This window comes from Mesoplodon bidens (genome assembly GCF_964165515.1).
Source record: "Mesoplodon bidens genome assembly, chromosome: 8".
NCBI classification, from domain to species: Eukaryota; Metazoa; Chordata; class Mammalia; order Artiodactyla; family Ziphiidae; genus Mesoplodon; species Mesoplodon bidens.
Window position 1 is genome coordinate 69,856,342 of NC_138165.1, and position 16,388 is coordinate 69,872,729.

General features: G+C 43.5%; 1 protein-coding gene across 2 annotated transcripts in view; it reads right to left on the reverse strand.

The window, feature by feature from the left end:
• Positions 1-16,388, reverse strand: part of STAT1 (signal transducer and activator of transcription 1) — a 42,882-nt gene that overhangs the window by 16,314 nt on the left and 10,180 nt on the right. For both annotated transcript variants that reach the window (XM_081242644.1, XM_081242645.1), the window contains exons 5-14: positions 15,330-15,428; positions 12,087-12,176; positions 11,005-11,083; positions 9,828-9,919; positions 9,487-9,638; positions 7,064-7,222; positions 4,933-5,025; positions 3,336-3,395; positions 794-823; positions 597-690 (exon numbers count right to left, since the gene is read on the reverse strand). In XM_081242644.1, the coding sequence (XP_081098770.1) occupies positions 597-690; positions 794-823; positions 3,336-3,395; positions 4,933-5,025; positions 7,064-7,222; positions 9,487-9,638; positions 9,828-9,919; positions 11,005-11,083; positions 12,087-12,176; positions 15,330-15,428 (948 nt within the window). The remainder of the gene's footprint in view (positions 1-596; positions 691-793; positions 824-3,335; positions 3,396-4,932; positions 5,026-7,063; positions 7,223-9,486; positions 9,639-9,827; positions 9,920-11,004; positions 11,084-12,086; positions 12,177-15,329; positions 15,429-16,388) is intronic.

Here is a 16,388-nt window from a genome sequence, read left to right on the forward strand (position 1 = left end):
TTTGGGGCAATAGTGACCTCTGGGAAAATTCCAAGAATCTAGAGTGAGTGATCACTGAGGTCCTGGAGGAACCATGTACAGATAGCTTATGTGCACACTGGTTTATGGAATATTTTTCTTTTTTTTTTTTTTTGCGGTACGCGGGCCTCTCACTGTTGTGGCCTCTCCCATTGCGGAGCACAGGCTCCAGACGCGCAGGCTCAGCGGCCATGGCTCACGGGCCCAGCTGCTCCGCGGCATGTGGGATCTTCCCGGACCAGGGCACGAACCCATGTCCCCTGCATCGGCAGGCGGACTCTCAACCACTGCGCCACCAGGGAAGCCCCTGGTTTATGGAATATTGGACTGAGATCACTACCCCCCAAACAAGGTTATCTCTGAGAGGAAGACTGGCATGAAACAGAGTGGACAGTCCTGGGATGAGGAGGGGGGGCCAAGATTCCCCAAGTGCTGCTGAAGTCACCGGCCATGAATTCTAGGAAGCCTTCTCCTAGGGGGTGCCCGGCCCACCACACAGGGCACCAAGTGCCACTCGATCACAGATCAAGTCCTAATAAACCAGACACAACAGAAAAGGGGGAAACTGAGCTCCCTACCAGGTGTCGGAATTCCGCCGCCAGACTGCCATTAGTGGACTCCTCCATGTTCATCACCTTCGTGTGAGTGCCCAGAATGTTGAACTTCCGAAACCTAGACGATACAGGGTACAAATGCTCAAAAGGCTGGGAACTGTTACACCAACACATAAACAAACAAAGAGATCGTAAAATATAGTGCCAAGTACTTCACGTACCCTTTTACTGTATTTCTCTCATTCACATCTCTGCAAAAAAAAAAAATATATATATATATACATATATATATGTGATCATATATGTGTATTTAAAACTTGAGATAAGTTTTAACAAAAATATAAAAGTACAAGATCAGTAACAAATAATGGGGCTGTTCAGCCCTTTCATTTACTCATTCAGTCCCTCAATCAACCCGCACCAGCACTGCCAAGTTGTGCTGAGGGACCTTGGGCAAATAAACTGTCTGGGCCTCACCTTCCTCTACTGTACGTCATGCTAATAGCACCAACCGTACAGGACTCTGGGAGAAGGAAACTTGTTACCGGGTAAAGAGAGCACAGAGCACACCCTCCGTAAACGTAAGCCTGAGTTATGGCTATTTGTTGAGCACTTACTCAGTCGGTGCCTTTCCAAGGCACCGAGCTAAGCACTGGGGACTGAGCAGAGAGCGCTGCTCTGTGGCTACACGACTCAGAGGACCTTCCAAAGTGATAGCTCGAGCCTTGCTTTTGTTCTCTTATTTTTAACGCTTTCAGAGAAGTACTTGAAGAGTCAATTATTTGGGGAAACTATCAAGTTTAAGTTTTAAATCTGAGGTTAAAATCTTGAGAGACCTGTATCTTATATAAATGTAGCGATATGTCGTCATGTTCTGGACAAATAATGTATCTGTCAGGCATAGGCGAAGGTTAGAGATCGTTAGCGCACTCGCAGTTAAATGAGTTACTTCCTCTCCTGTCTCAACTAGAAGTTCAACGCTTTTGTGAATGAGAATCACCGTCAGTTATGACAGTGACCAATGTTCCCATCTGGAAAAAAAAAAAAAAGAACTTACACTTCATAACCACGGAATATTTCTAATGACCAAGAAGCCAGCCTTGGCATATGACAATTAGCTAACTCGACACTTCACCTGGACTTCTTCACTTCCCCCCAGAGTCCTTTTCCAGCCACAGGACTCCAGCCGGGACCCCACGTTACATTTGTCATCATATCACCCTAGCCTCCTCTGATCTGTAACATGTTCTCACACGCTCCTTGTCTTTGAAGTTTTTGACAGTTTTGAGCATCACTGCTCAGGTGTTTTAGGAATGTCCTTCAACTTGAGTTTCTCCAGTGTGGCATCTCAGTTTTTTAAATTGTGGTAAAATATATATAACAGAAAATTTATTATTTTAAGTATTTTAAGCATGCAGTTCAGCAGCATTAAATATACCCACATTTTGTGCAAAAAAAGAAAATTCACAATAAAAGGAATAGTGTGATACAAAGCTACCTTGTCAAAACTAAGAAGAAAACTCAGAACTGGAACAGACAGAAAAGACAAAAGAGCAAGAACAAACTGAAAGAGAGACTGAGTTAAGCAGAGTGTGGTAAACTGTAGTGGCCACAAAACCTCTGCAGCTTTTCCTTTCAAGAGGCAGAATGTATTTCCCTGTCCCTTGAGTCTCAGGGGATTTTGACTTGCTTTTCCCCACACAATGGGTGGGAGTGGCGCCGTACAAGTTCCAAGTCTAGCCTAACAGGCCCAGCACGCTGCTGCTCTGACCCACCTGGAACACCGCTGCCGTAGGAGAAAGCCCAGGCTGACCTCTTTGAGAGCCCGACAGAGAACGGCCCAGTTATCCCAGCAGAGACAGACACATACAAGGCCATGCTAGACCACCCAGCAACAACCAAGCCAGCCCAGACCAGAAGGACCACACACAGCCCACAGCATAAGAGAAATTAATAAGTTTTAGAGTTTAAGCCACTAAGTTTTGGGGTTTTTATGCAGCAAAAGCTAACTGATACACCGAGAAACCAAAGATGACGGGAGAAAAGCAAAGGCACAGACGATGCTACAAAGAAGGCTATAGTTACAGGAATGGAAAGAGACAAAAAGCCAGAGGAAAATGACTTGGATTATCATAAATGGTTTTGAAACTTGGTAAATCAGTATGTTACACACACCAACAAAAGCATTAAATATATCAAGGGGGGATGGCAGGGGCTAAGCCATCTTGTTCCTTAATGTAAGTGCTTAGGTCACTGATAGTTCAGGTCCAGGGACTAAGGACAAAACAGGATGGCCCCGCTCCATTTAGACCCCATGAGAGATCCTGCCCATTCCTGGGTTCTTACTGCCCAGAAGAGACAAGTGTGAAGCCAGCAGGCTCCACACAGGCTCCCCAAAATGCTGTCAGCTTCACTCCAGAAACAAGTCCACACTGGCTGCAGAATCATGGTGACCTGGAGTTTGATCAAGGGCCCTTCCTCTAGGGCTGGCCTAGGAGGAGGGGTGGTAGCTGCTTGGAGACTTGATCATTACAAGCTCATATGCATAAAATGCACTCATTCTTTTGTTCACTTATAGTCTAAAAAGGCACAAGCACGTTGATACCAGCTCTAGGGGATGCTCCCAACATCCAGAACAGGAGCTATCAATTTAAATGTGCTGGGATCACTTACAAACAGCCCCAGTGCAGAAGTCCATGTTTATTTAACAAAACCAGCATTTCAATAGTACATGTATCTTAGATAATATTAAAGATATCTTACTTATCAAATGAGACTTTGACTTTCAAGTTATAATTCAGCTCTTGCAATTTCACCAACAATCTGAAAAGAAAAAAGTCATAATTCCTTTTAAAAATTATCTGTTACCATTTATTTATCATGCCAATTCCCTACTGATGAACATTTCAATAACCCCCACCTCATGCAGTTTTTGGTTATTACAAACAATGGAAGTGACATCCTTGTATGTCTACTTGGATGTTTTTAAAGTGTATTTGTAGGATAAATTCCTAACTGTGAAACTGCTGGGACAAAACTGTAACATTAAATTCTGACACAGAGCAGCACTGATTTTATATTCGCACCAAACATGAGTGAGGGTATCTGCTTCCCTGTATTGCCTCGCCAATGCTGAGTTTTATCAAAATTTCTATTTTGGGCTAATTCTATAGGTAAAAATAGCAAACACTGCCGTTTACTAAAACTTGTATCTAATGCTTATTCTGCTGGGAGAAAATAAAAACTATCACCTATAATCAGGAAAGTGAAGGTCACACCTATAACCACCCCAGGGCAGTGTGGAAAGATGGAAGGAGCCGGGGGCTGAGACTCAGGTGTGCTCTGCTCTGATGTGCTGGAGAGCTGGGGAGGGAGCCCCTCACTGGTTGGCTCCCTTTAGTGAAGCAGATGACGGAATTAGATTTCTCCTCCTGCCAGCTGTGAGCTCTGGGACCTGGTGGAGTGCTAAAGCGTGGTGCTGTTCACTGGCAGCCGACAGGCAGCACCTGCGGACCTAACTCAGCAGCACCCTGGAAAAAAGGACGAGGGCCAACTCTGAAGGCAAGTGCAGCTCTTCTGAGTCCAGCGGCTCATCAGCAGAGGAGGAGCTAAATGAATGCAGCCGTGCAACGGAAGAAAGTGAAGCTGTAAAAGCTGTACGTTCTAACATGGAAACACTTCCACAATTTATTACGAAGGAGAAAAACAGGCTGCCAAAAAACAGACAGCAGAACCCTAGTTTCTAAAAATTAAACACTGTATGTCATATATATTTGTGTGTCTATGCATGAAAAAAATACGTATAAGTACAATGTATTTATTTATATATTTATGTAGACATGGACAAAATTCTGGGAGGACTGACACCAGGCTGTTTACCATGGTGGTCTACAGATATTTAGATCACATACAACTTTGAGAAATCTGAGGAAAGCTATGAACACACTCAGAAGAAAAATGTACCTGTCATAAGTCCACATTCACACACACTGCATACATTTTGGGGGGAATGTAAAGCTCAGGTTATGAGTTTATGCTCAAGAGGGGATGAGGCTGCTGGGAACTTCAACTCTCTACTATATGCAGTTTTGCAATTTTGAATTCCTATTTACAGTAAACATTCATTACATCTATAACTGGAAAAAAAATCAGGTGTGTGTGTGTGTGTATATACACACATCTCTCTTATATTTCTAGTCTGAACAGAAAAGACAAGACTCTTAGATATTCTAAATAAGAATTCATATTAAAATGCCTACTGCAAAATTACTTCCTCTAAAGCACCATATATAACAGTGTTGTGAAAGGAAGCTGGGGTGCAAACTTTGTGATAGGAGGTGCAGGGTCTTTTCTTTATTACCTCAACTTCACAGTGAATTGTACTCCAGTCTTCAGGACCAATGGCCTCTGAGGATGAGTTGGCATGCAGGGCTGTCTTTCCACCACAAATGAGCTGTAAATTCCCAGCAAAGGGTAAGTTAGCATTTCCATTAATGTTGAGGCAGTAAAAGGTTATTTTCCCTAAAGAGGAGAGGGGGTTAGAGGGCACAAGCTAAAAAAAAGTTTGAAAGATTCTAACAAACTGGATGAATAAAGTGAGGTTTTCTAGTCAGTAAAGAAATCCCCAAATCTACTGCACTCAACAAAATCAGAGTAACTGCAGTGAACTGTGATACTCTTCAACAATGAAAATTCTGAATGGGATTCTGTTCATTTACAAATTTAAGAATCAAATTTGCTATTTAGACTTAGTGTGGTGATCGTTTCACAATATATACAAATATCAAATCATTATGTTGTACATCTGAAACTAATACAAGGTTATATGTCGATAATATCTCAATTTAAAAATAAAAATAGGGGGCTTCCCTGGTGGTGCAGTGGTTGGGAGTCCACCTGCCGATGCAGGGGACACGGGTTCGTGCCCCGGTCCGGGAAGATCCCACATGCCACGGAGCGGCTGGGCCCGTGAGCCATGGCCGCTGAGCCTGCGCGTCCGGAGCCTGTGCTCCGCAGCGGGAGAGGCCGCAGCAGTGAGAGGCCCACGTACCGCAAAAAAAAATAAAATAAAAAATAAAATAAAAAAAAAAATAAAAATAGGGAAGTCCCTGGTGGTCCAGTGGTTAGGACTCTGTGCTTACACTGCAGGGGGCATGGGTTCAATCCTTGGTCAGGGAGCTAAGATTCCGCATGCCTCGTGGCGTGGCCAAAAATAAATAAATAAAATAAAATAAGATAATAAGAACAAGATAAAAATAAATTTTACTACAGTTGAAAGTGAACCATGTACCATATTGCTTACCACCATAATTTGAAACTGACATTTTAACATCCTTTGGAAAATTGATTTTAAAATTGTTTAGTAATATTTATTATCTAATAAACATTTCCAAACATTAAATTTAATTTTAAAAAAAGAATAAAATTTGCATTCCAAAACGCAAGTAAATGTCCTCGATTATTTCAAAATCCAACATCTAAGCATTCCTGTTTGGACATTAGCCACAGGGAACCAAAGACATTTTTATTATGTTAGCATTTAAAAAATTGCAATATGAACTCTACTCTTCTACTTAGTGCCATTTGTTTACCTACTAAGCACATCTGAAACACCTACCCATGGGCAAGGTACTATGTAAGGCCCTGGTGGGGGAAGAAGATGACAAAGGCACACCTCTGTCTACTAGGACCTTTCAATTTACGACAAAGAAAACAGAAATACACAAGACAATGATATAATAAAATCCAGAACGGGAGAAAAATAAAGAATGAACTGTGCAGATCCGGAAGGGAGACAACATCTGCCCGGGAACTCTGGCAAGATTTCATGATGAGATATAAGGTGAAACATTCAGGATGCAGTTTCGAAATGAGGTACAAGGGAAGAAAGCTCTGAGGCAGAGAAAATACTGTTGGGAGAGGAATGCAGAAGCAAATGTCCAGGGTGGGCACGAAGTCAAGTCTGCCTGGAAATGGGGCATGTATAGAAGCTAATTCTGGAGTGGCTAGTGAGGGCCAGGCTGTGCAGGTGCGGCTTGGGTGACCAGATGCGGGGCTCCCCTGAGATCAGCAGGTGGCAAAAAACCTGATTGAACTCTGCTCTGGGAGAGCACAGGGTCACAGGGACAGGGGGGAAGGGGCTTGGGAGGGACCGTTTGGGAGGCTACCACCCAACAGTTCAATGGAGAGGATCTGAGAGCTTGCAATGCGATGAGACCATGGAGTAGGAAAGAGAGGACAAATATCATCAGGTTAGACTAGACAGGTCTCGTCACACACTGGCCACGGGGAAGGAGACTGGTAACCAGTCTAAACGGTCACAAGAATGACAGGCCAACGACATAAGCAGGGAATTCGGGAAGACCTGATTTGGGGAAGCCATAAAAATTTGTATAACCTATTAAACCCTTCTAAATGATCTGAATTACCAGAAAAATTTTCCTCTGGGTAAAATAATTGCAAAAGGTGCCAAAACATCTCTCTCAAGTTACCTCTGAATGAGCTGCTGGAAGAGGCTGAAGGTGCGGTCCCATAACGCTTGTTTGTTTTTTGTGATAGGGTCATGTTCATAGGTGTATTTCTGTTCCAACTCCTCAAGCTTTTTAAGCTGCTGACGAACCTGCTGCAGACTCTCCGCCACTATGGTGAACCTGGGAAGGTACAAGCCACAGGGGTCTCCATCAGAAACAGTCCCAAAGCAGCCTGGATTAAACAGAGTCACGGAGACCAACAAGTACTTTTTACAGACAACACACGATGTTATCTGCCCAGCTCTGAAGTGCAGGGAGAAACAGAACCAACCTGATTTGTGTGAAAAAACGAACACACATGAATGATTACAGCCCAGATTAAAAAACCTCTGCCTCCCACTGAGATGGACCTAAGGAGAGATGGGTAGGGGTGGAGGCTGCTAGGGAATCTGTGACTTCAACTGAGCTGTGAGATAATTGGGACTTAAAGGGACAGGGCAAAGGTGGTGGTGGGGTGACAGAGGCAGGGGACGCGACAAGGCAGATGCTGTGGGCAGTGACACTGTGCAGAGAGGAGCAAGGGAGCAGCCTGGACGCTGAGGAAGCAAGGCCGCGAGGGGACGCAGGCCGGGTTAGGAGGAGACGAGGGAACAGAGGTTACTGTGTCACTGAACTGAAAGGAGACGGCAATGTGCACAGTCTAGACGCTCAAAATATATGAATAAACCACGGAGAAAGCCTAGCGACTGCTTTCAGGTTCCTCTGTCCTGACAGGAAACCACCAAAGGCAATGCAGCCTCTGAGCCAAGTCAGGCTGTGGAAGTTCATTTTACTGGCCTGGAGGAATGACCGAAGAACATCTATTCCCCAGTGAAAAACATCTCCTTCACTCGGTGTTTCCATTCCTTGAGTCCAGTTCGAAGCACCCACAGCACAGCCCATGGCCATGAAATGAGAGGCAGGATAACGGCGGGTGGGTGAGCTCCAGAGGGCTTCTAACCTGGTGACTCCCAACCTTGTTCAGGCCACGACACACAGGAAAACGCCGACAATCCAGGTACCGCACAGCGGTGGGTACTGAGGGGTATTCACATCTCTGCAGGAGGCTCCTTGTGGCCTAAGGTGACCATGGGGGCCCCGGACAGCAGGGGGGCCTTGCCGGGCACCTGGGGGGCTCGGAGGTCAGCATCTCACAAGGCTCACGGGGACACACTGGGCTGGGGAGCTCCATTCCTATCCACAAAAAACTGGGATATGGAATGGCAACTCACAGAATAAAAATAAATGGCTGACTATTGTGAATTTTTAAAAATAGTAATCCAGAAAGTAATCTCATGAGATCTCTGGTCCTTGGGCCTTTCAACTGCTCCAGGCCACCACCCCCTCCTACCCACTGATTCTACCGCTTCCATCCCCTCTGCTCAGCTCTTGTCAGCCCTCCCCTGGACTACGCTAATACACTCGGAGCAGACCAACTGGCCTTTCTGTCTCTATTCTATCCTCAGGCTTCAGCCAGAATGACCTAAATAAACAATCAGAGAAATGAACCTCCACTTAAATAGGAGGCCCGCCCGGCTCACTGGTGTCCACTGGGTAAAGTCCCGGAGTTCCCAGCACAGTGTGGGAACCTCGGTGACCAGGCTCCAGCCTCTTGCCAGCTCCACTTTCTTCCTTCCCTCTCTGGCAGCCGACTCTCTAGCCATCCAACGTGAGAACTGCAGGCCCTGGCTCATGCCAGCCTCCCCTCCCCTCTGCCCCGTCCACGTTCTTCTCCTTCCTGGTCTACATGAAGTTTCCCTGTTCACTCTCGAGTCCAGGCAAGACCATTTTGTCTCATTAATCTTCCCTGGTGACTCCTTTCCTAATCCTCCATGAACTCTGGACGGTCTCCGGTGGAGCCCTGCCAACCTTTCACTGAACAGTTATTACCACGCCCGTCTCCCGCCTCCACACTGAGAGCTCCTTACTGGCAACGACCAAGAATCATTCACCTTGTGTCCCAGGTCCTAGCCCAGTGCCTGGCATACAGCATTTCATAAGTATCTACTAGACGGATGACTGAAATGTATGGCCCACAAACTGTTATTTCATGTAAGCCTGTAAAATGCCCTTTTGTTTTTAATAAAACCTTGGGACTCAAGTTGTTAACTGTGCTGTGCGATGACCATGTCACTGGTGTGTTGGCACAAATGACATGTCCCACGGTACACACACAGCAGGGAGAGGAGTCCTCCAAGCCATGCAGAATGCGGTTGAACGTGGCCACAGGTGTGATTAACACTGTGCTTTTCAAGTGTTTCCAGGGCAAGAAGCAGTTGGACTACATCAAACTCTAAACCAGAGGTTTGACAGAGTCCATTCAACTAACGCAGCTGGAACGTGCACTTTACGAGTTTATATGGTTAGCCAGTCAGCTGCCAATATTCTGCTTTGGAGACTCTTACCAGTTCTGCAGCTGATCAAGGCAAGCATTGGGGGGTCCCCCGATACAGGCACTCTGCTGTCTCCGCTTCCATTCCACAAGTTCATCATTAATCAGGGCTTTCTGGGTAAGTTCGGTGGCATTCAACAACTCTATTATTTTGTGAACTACTTCCTAAAGGGAGAGAAAGAGACAAAGCGAAATAAACTCATCTTTAATCACTGAATTTTATTCTTTCATCTCAGCTGGGTTGCTCTAAGTGAAATGGTTATAAAAATAATTTTGCCTCTATTCCAAACTTCAAGTCCATTATTTACAGTCTGTGACAAAAGCGACATGTTATTCTGGAAAGTGAATCACTACCTTTCTCTTATTGTCAAGCATTAAATACATCTTCTGGAGTAACATCTGTTCCTGTTTCTGATCATTCTTTGCCACACCATTGGTTTCATGTTCTGTGAATTGGGAGAGACAGCAGATAAATATAAATATAAAAGAAGACAAAACCGACTGAAGCCAAGATTCACATCCATTTAGGAAAAACATGATCCAAATGCTATCTGGAGATAGGTCAAAGCTTGGTTTTTCTTCAGTCATTGTTGAACAAAACAGGAAAAATGGCCTAAGTAGAAAAACTGGACACACTGGAACAAAGTCCTTGTTTTCAATGACTCACGTAAACGGGAAACAGTACTGTCTGGTTCTTAAGGCACTGTCAGAATATTACCTAAATGAATATAAGTGACAAAATTCACAACCTCAGTTAAAAAAAAATTGATACAAAGCATCTCTGTGGCTTTAAAGAGAAGCAGACAATTAGGAAATTGTAATTGAGATTTCTTTCTCTCATACTTTTATTCAAATTACTACTAATAATCTCTCCATTTTACCATGGTATCCTCCAAGTGATTGCTAGGGTTACAGCAGTGCCCTGCTTGTTCTACACAATGCACATTTCTGGATTATTTTCAGTGGACGTTCTCTCATCACTAAAAATGAGCAACAACAACAAAATCCAAGCAAAACTGCTTTAAAACATGTGAAAAATGCTGAACTTCACCTGTGGAATATACAAATGGAGCTGGAATATCTGGAGGAACTTTAGTTATCAGGGCAGGGGAACTCCACACACATATCCGTCTATGTCCATCAGTGGGCTAGGCACAGTAAGTAAAGTGAATAGCACGTAACCGGTATGTATTAACTGGGGGTGATTTTGCCCCCCAGGGATCACTTGGCAATGTTTGGAGACAGTTTTGGTTGTCCCCACTGGGGACTGGGGATCATTCTACTGCCACCTGGTGGGCAGAAGTCAGGGATGCTGCTAAACATCCTACAATGCACAGGACAACCCCCAAAACAGTTATCTGGCCCAAAATGTCAATAGTACTGAGGTTAAAAAACCCTGGCCTGGGTCACCAAGAAGCCAAGACTAGCAATTCAGAGTCTTAAAATGTTTGGTAAATATGAAGGAGTATCTGCCTTTGTTATCTAGTGTAGGTAGAAAAAATTACAGGCAATGGACACTGTTATCTCTTACCTCTGTTCTGCAAGGTTTTACATTTAAAGTCATATTCATCCTGTAAATCTTCTAGGGTCTTGATTTCATGCTCTATACACTACAAGTAAAGACAGAAACAAGTTTTCCACCATACTTAGGACAAAGACTTCAGAAGACAGATTACTGGTACTATAGGACCCAGAAAACCATGGATGCAATCCTGCTCCCTCAAAGATGGACTAGACTTGCAAAATTCTAATCACACATATGAAATAATTTCTATCTCCTTAGCTAGTATATAATAACCTTTTTAGGAAAGAAAATATATAGCTATTTCTGGACTGTGCCACTTGATGTCTACTTTAATGAAGCGTTTCTCTCAGAGGCAGCAAGACAAAGTTGCTCCAAAAACCTGGAGTCTGGCAACATGCCGTCTGAAGCACAAAGTCAAGGCCACGCTGGTGTGACCCAGAGGCCCACAGGAGAGCCGGCCCCTCAGCAGAAAGGCCGTTTCCACAGATACAAGCCCAGTGCAAGGCTGGTCTCCTCACCCTTTCCCCCAAACAGCACCCACAGTGGAAGGGAGGGAACACATACCACCAAGGGCACCACCTCCATAAATGTCTGGGAAGTTTTATCTTAAAGTTATTGTGGATATTTTATTCTAATCAGAAATACATCAGAATTTCCTTGTTTGAGATGTTTTTGTTCCCCTTCCAAGTCTTAGAATAAAACAGGTGCTTGAGGAAGACCATGTTTATCCTAGGACTCTACGTAACCCCAGGAACACCCCCATTTGAGAGGTGCAGACATAAAGGGCTACTTAGAGTGGCAACAGCTAGTTTACTGGGTGATAGGGCAAAGTCAACAGTTACTGCACAATCTTGCAAGGAAGGAAAAGATAAGCTCAATGTTTGGAAGTTGCAACAGGAGCCAAAAATGTCTAACTGCTCACTGGTTTCACCAATTTGTTTACTTAGGGTTTTGAACTCGAGCGAAACTTTTCTTCTCAACTACTTAAAAGCCTGAAATCAGTTACAATGCTTACACTAGAGCAATTGAAACCTTTTTTCCTCTACAAAAAGTTACAAAGAAGATGTATACATTTACTAAATACTCACCATAACTTTGTCCTTCACATTTCTGACTCTGCTGTCAAGCTCCTTCTGTTTGTCTAACATTACAGTGCTCTGAATATTCCCTGCCTGAGCCTGTAACGGAAGGTACACAGTTAACAGCCATTACTTCCTCTGTCATATTTACCTGCTGGTTATGCTCCAAAGTCAAGTCTACCCCGTGCCCCACCTAACTCCTGGACCTTCCAAAACCTCCTGCAGGCCTCCCACATGAGTGTGCACAAGAAAAGCTCAGTTCCCAAGGCCCCGGAAAATACTAGCAAACTGTTAACAAGTCTACAGAAAGACCAGGCTCAGTTCATGCCTAAAATAAATAGTATTTCTGGAATTTTCCATTAGTTCATGCAGTTGCATGGGCCCACAGAGGAAGTTATTTTAGTTTCTCAAATTCTGTAGACAACATTATTCTTATTAGCCCTGTACTCATTTGTCTCAAAGCCATGCAATTCACAGTGTGGACCCTAGACAAGCAGCATCTTACCACCCGGGAGCTTGTTGGAAATGCAGAATTTCAGGTCCTAATCTGATTACTGAATCAGAAACCCCATTTTGACAAGATTCCAGATAATTCAGAGGTATATCAAAATTGAACAGTACAGAGAAAGACAAATATCAAATGATATCGCTTGTATGTGGAATCTAAAATAATGATGCAAATGAGCTTATTTACAAAACAGAAATAGACTCACAGACATAGAAAGCAAACTGATGGTTACCAAAGGGGAAAGGTCGGGGGAGGGGTAAAGTAGGACTATGGGATTAACATATATAACTATATTTAAAACAGATAACAAGCAAGTACCTAAATGTATAACACAGGGAACTATACTCAATACCTTGTAGTACCCTATAACGGAGAATAATCTAAAAAAGAATATGTGTGTGTGTGTGTGTGTGTGTGTGTGTACATAACTGAATCACTTTGCTGTACACATGAACACTTGAAACTAACACAACATTGTAAATCAACTATATTTCAATAAAAATTAATTTTTAAAAAACATTAAAAAATTGAACAGTACTGCCATTAAGGACTTCAATGAGTATCTGCTCCTATAAAGTAATAATGAATATCATCCCAGATGCAATGGGTATAGTCTTCATCCTTGATAGCCAGAAAACAATTTGTTATTTTTATCGGGATCACATTAAAATAATGAATTAACTCAGGGAAAGCCGATATATTTATGATGTTGTTTTTAATTCTTATGCTTCTAATGGCTTCCTCTTCTCAACTGCAATACCACTAATACAATGCTAAGCAGCAATGGAAATAGTGGACATCCTTGCCATGGTTCTGACTTAATGATGTTTTGTCAGTGAAGTAAGACACTGTTTTAGAACCAGGAGATGTATATTTTAATAGGTTAAGGAGGTATCCATCAACTCCTATTTTATTGAATTTTTAAAAATCAGGGATGAGTGTTCGATTTTGTCATCCTTTTCAGCATCTTTTCGATACCCCCAGACATCCAGGACCTTCCCTCAAATCCCAGGAAGGTCTTGTTTCTCTTGCTCACATCTGGGCAGTCCACTAACCTCGTTCCAGGGGTTCACCGATAAGTCAGGTGTCCTCTGAGAGGCTTAAAATGAACCTCTCCCCAGGAACCTCACATTTTTAAAAGGAGGTCAAAAGCTGACATGCCTTTGAGACCAAAGCACACCCAGGAGACGGGGCTGACCTGGGAAAGGAGAAATCACCTCCTCTGCCTCCCAGTGGTGACTCCGGGCCAAATGAGGGGAGAAATGCTTAGGTACCAAGGTGGACACTTCACTCTTCTGCCCATCTCTGCTCCTGACTGTCCTCCCAAGTCTGTCTGAGATACAGGAGCAGCCCATTGCATAATGCTGTAAAGATGAAAACCCCACAGGATAGTCAAAATTTCCTGCTGAAAGTCTCCCAGGTGCATGCCATACTGAAGAAGGCACACCCCTCTCAGAGGAGACAATGCAGCCAGCTTTTCCTCCTGACAGACACCTTTGCTCACTAGGCTGGGTCCAGGATGAACTAGCCAGTCTGAGTTTAGGACAAATAATATATATCTTTAAGTGCTCAGTGCAGCAAGGTGCTTTCAGCGTGACAGGGAGACAGGAACTAAATGCCTGGGGAAGCAGCAGATTCACAAGGACTGGGGCAAATGCTCAGAAAGTGCACAGAAAATGGCATTCAATGCCACTACTTAAATTCTCTCTCTCCACCCCGACCTCCCAATCTCACAGCACACTTTGTTAGTTATCGCTTAGAGAAATGCACATAGGACGCATTCCAGTGCATACTCTGGCCTTCTCCCTGTCATACTGGAATGGTCTCAGCCAGAGTAACTCATACTGTAGTGGTTTCACAACTGTCTGCCTGCTGGGTTGCTTCCACCACCCCATCAATGAAAGGCATGAATCAATGCCATGGCAACTTTAAAAAACTGCTGAACCCTAATCACCAGGACGGTTTGTATTAGGATTAGTAAAATCATGATAAAAAAGTCTTGGTACTAGTATAACTCTGACTCATTCACTGTTTGGTTGTCTCAGACATCTAATAGGTATCTCGGTCCTACTGAAAACAAAGCTGCTGATTTTCCCATCAACAGATTCTTCTCCAAAACCTATTGTGCCCTGCAAAAGCCCCACTCCTGTCCCTTCCCTGTCTTCCCCAGCTCAGTAAACAGTATCTCTAAGAAACGCAAGTCACAAATCAGACTCACCCTCTACCCTTGGCTCCTTCTCACTCTCACATCTGATCCTTCAATATAAGCCCTATTGGTGCCACATCCAGAACATAACGGAATCTGTCCACTTCTTCCCACCTCCACTGACTGCACCTCTACCTCAGGCACTTCCCCTCTGCTCCTTCAGTCTGCTGCAAGAGCCCACTGTCTTCTGCTTCCTTTCCTGCCCCAGCACCCCAGAGGTGTCCCTGACCCTGATCTAAAGAAACAAACTGACACTCCACTACTGTCCACACAGTATCCTGCTTTACTATCTTCACAGCAACAATCACTATCTGAAAAGATTTTGTTTTTGTGTTGTCTCCCTCCCTCACTAGGATGACTACCATTAGATTGGGGTCCTTTCAAAATCTCTATATCTGTTTTTCCCAACTTCTTGGGGCTATAAAATCAGAGGGCTAGTCACCACTGCCTTGAAACAGGGCCTCAGTAGTACTTGTTGGATGAATGAATGAGTTTTTATTTCTTTATTATCCTTTGTGTTCAATTAGGAAAAAAGTACCTGATTGAATCTCTGGGCATTTTCCAAGATCTTTCTTTCCTCCTTCAGACAGTTACAGATGATCATAGACATCTGTATTGGGTCTTCCTGAAAATTATCCTAGACATGGGTTGTTAGAATAAAAATAAATTAAATTTCAGAATGTTTAAACCATTGTGTATTATACATTGAAATGAGTTTGTTCATATCCATTAAGAAACCTCACCCTAGTCAGCTCTACCCACCACCAGTCCCTCCCATCAGGAAACGTACACAAGCCTCTTAGATAGCCTCATCCACCAGAGGGCAGACAGCAGAAGCAAGAAGAACTACAATCCTGCAGCCTGGGGAACAAAAACCACATTCACACAAAGATAGACAAGATGAAAAGGCAGAGGGCTATGTACCAGATGAAGGAACAAGATAAAACCCCAGAAAAACAACTAAATGAAGTGGAGATAGGCAACCTTCCAGAAAAAGAAATCAGAATAATGATAGTGAAGATGATCCAGGATCTTGGAAAAAGAATGGAGGCAAAGATCGAGAAGATGCAAGAAATGTTTAACAAAGACCTAGAAGAATTAAACAACAAACAGAGATGAACAATACAATAACTGAAAAGAAAACTACACTAGAAGGAATCAATAGCAGAATAACTGAGGCAGAAGAACGGATAAGTGACCTGGAAGACAGAATGGTGGAATTCACTGCTGTGGAACAGAATAAAGAAAAAAGAATGAAAAGAAATGAAGACAGCCTAAGACACCTCTGGGACAACATTAAATGCAACAACATTCGCATTACAGGGATCCCAGAAGGAGAAGAGAGAGAGAAAGGACCAGAGAAAATATTTCAAGAGATTATAGTAAAAAACTTCCCTAACCCGGGAAAGGAAATAGCCACCCAAGTCCAGGAAGCGCAGAGAGTCCATATAGGATAAACCCAAGGAGAAACACGCCAAGACACATAGTAATCAAGTTGGCAAAAATTAAAGACAAAGAAAAATTATTGAAAGCAGCAAGGGAAAAACGACAAATAACATACAAGGGAACTCCGATAAGGTTAACAGCCGATTTCTCA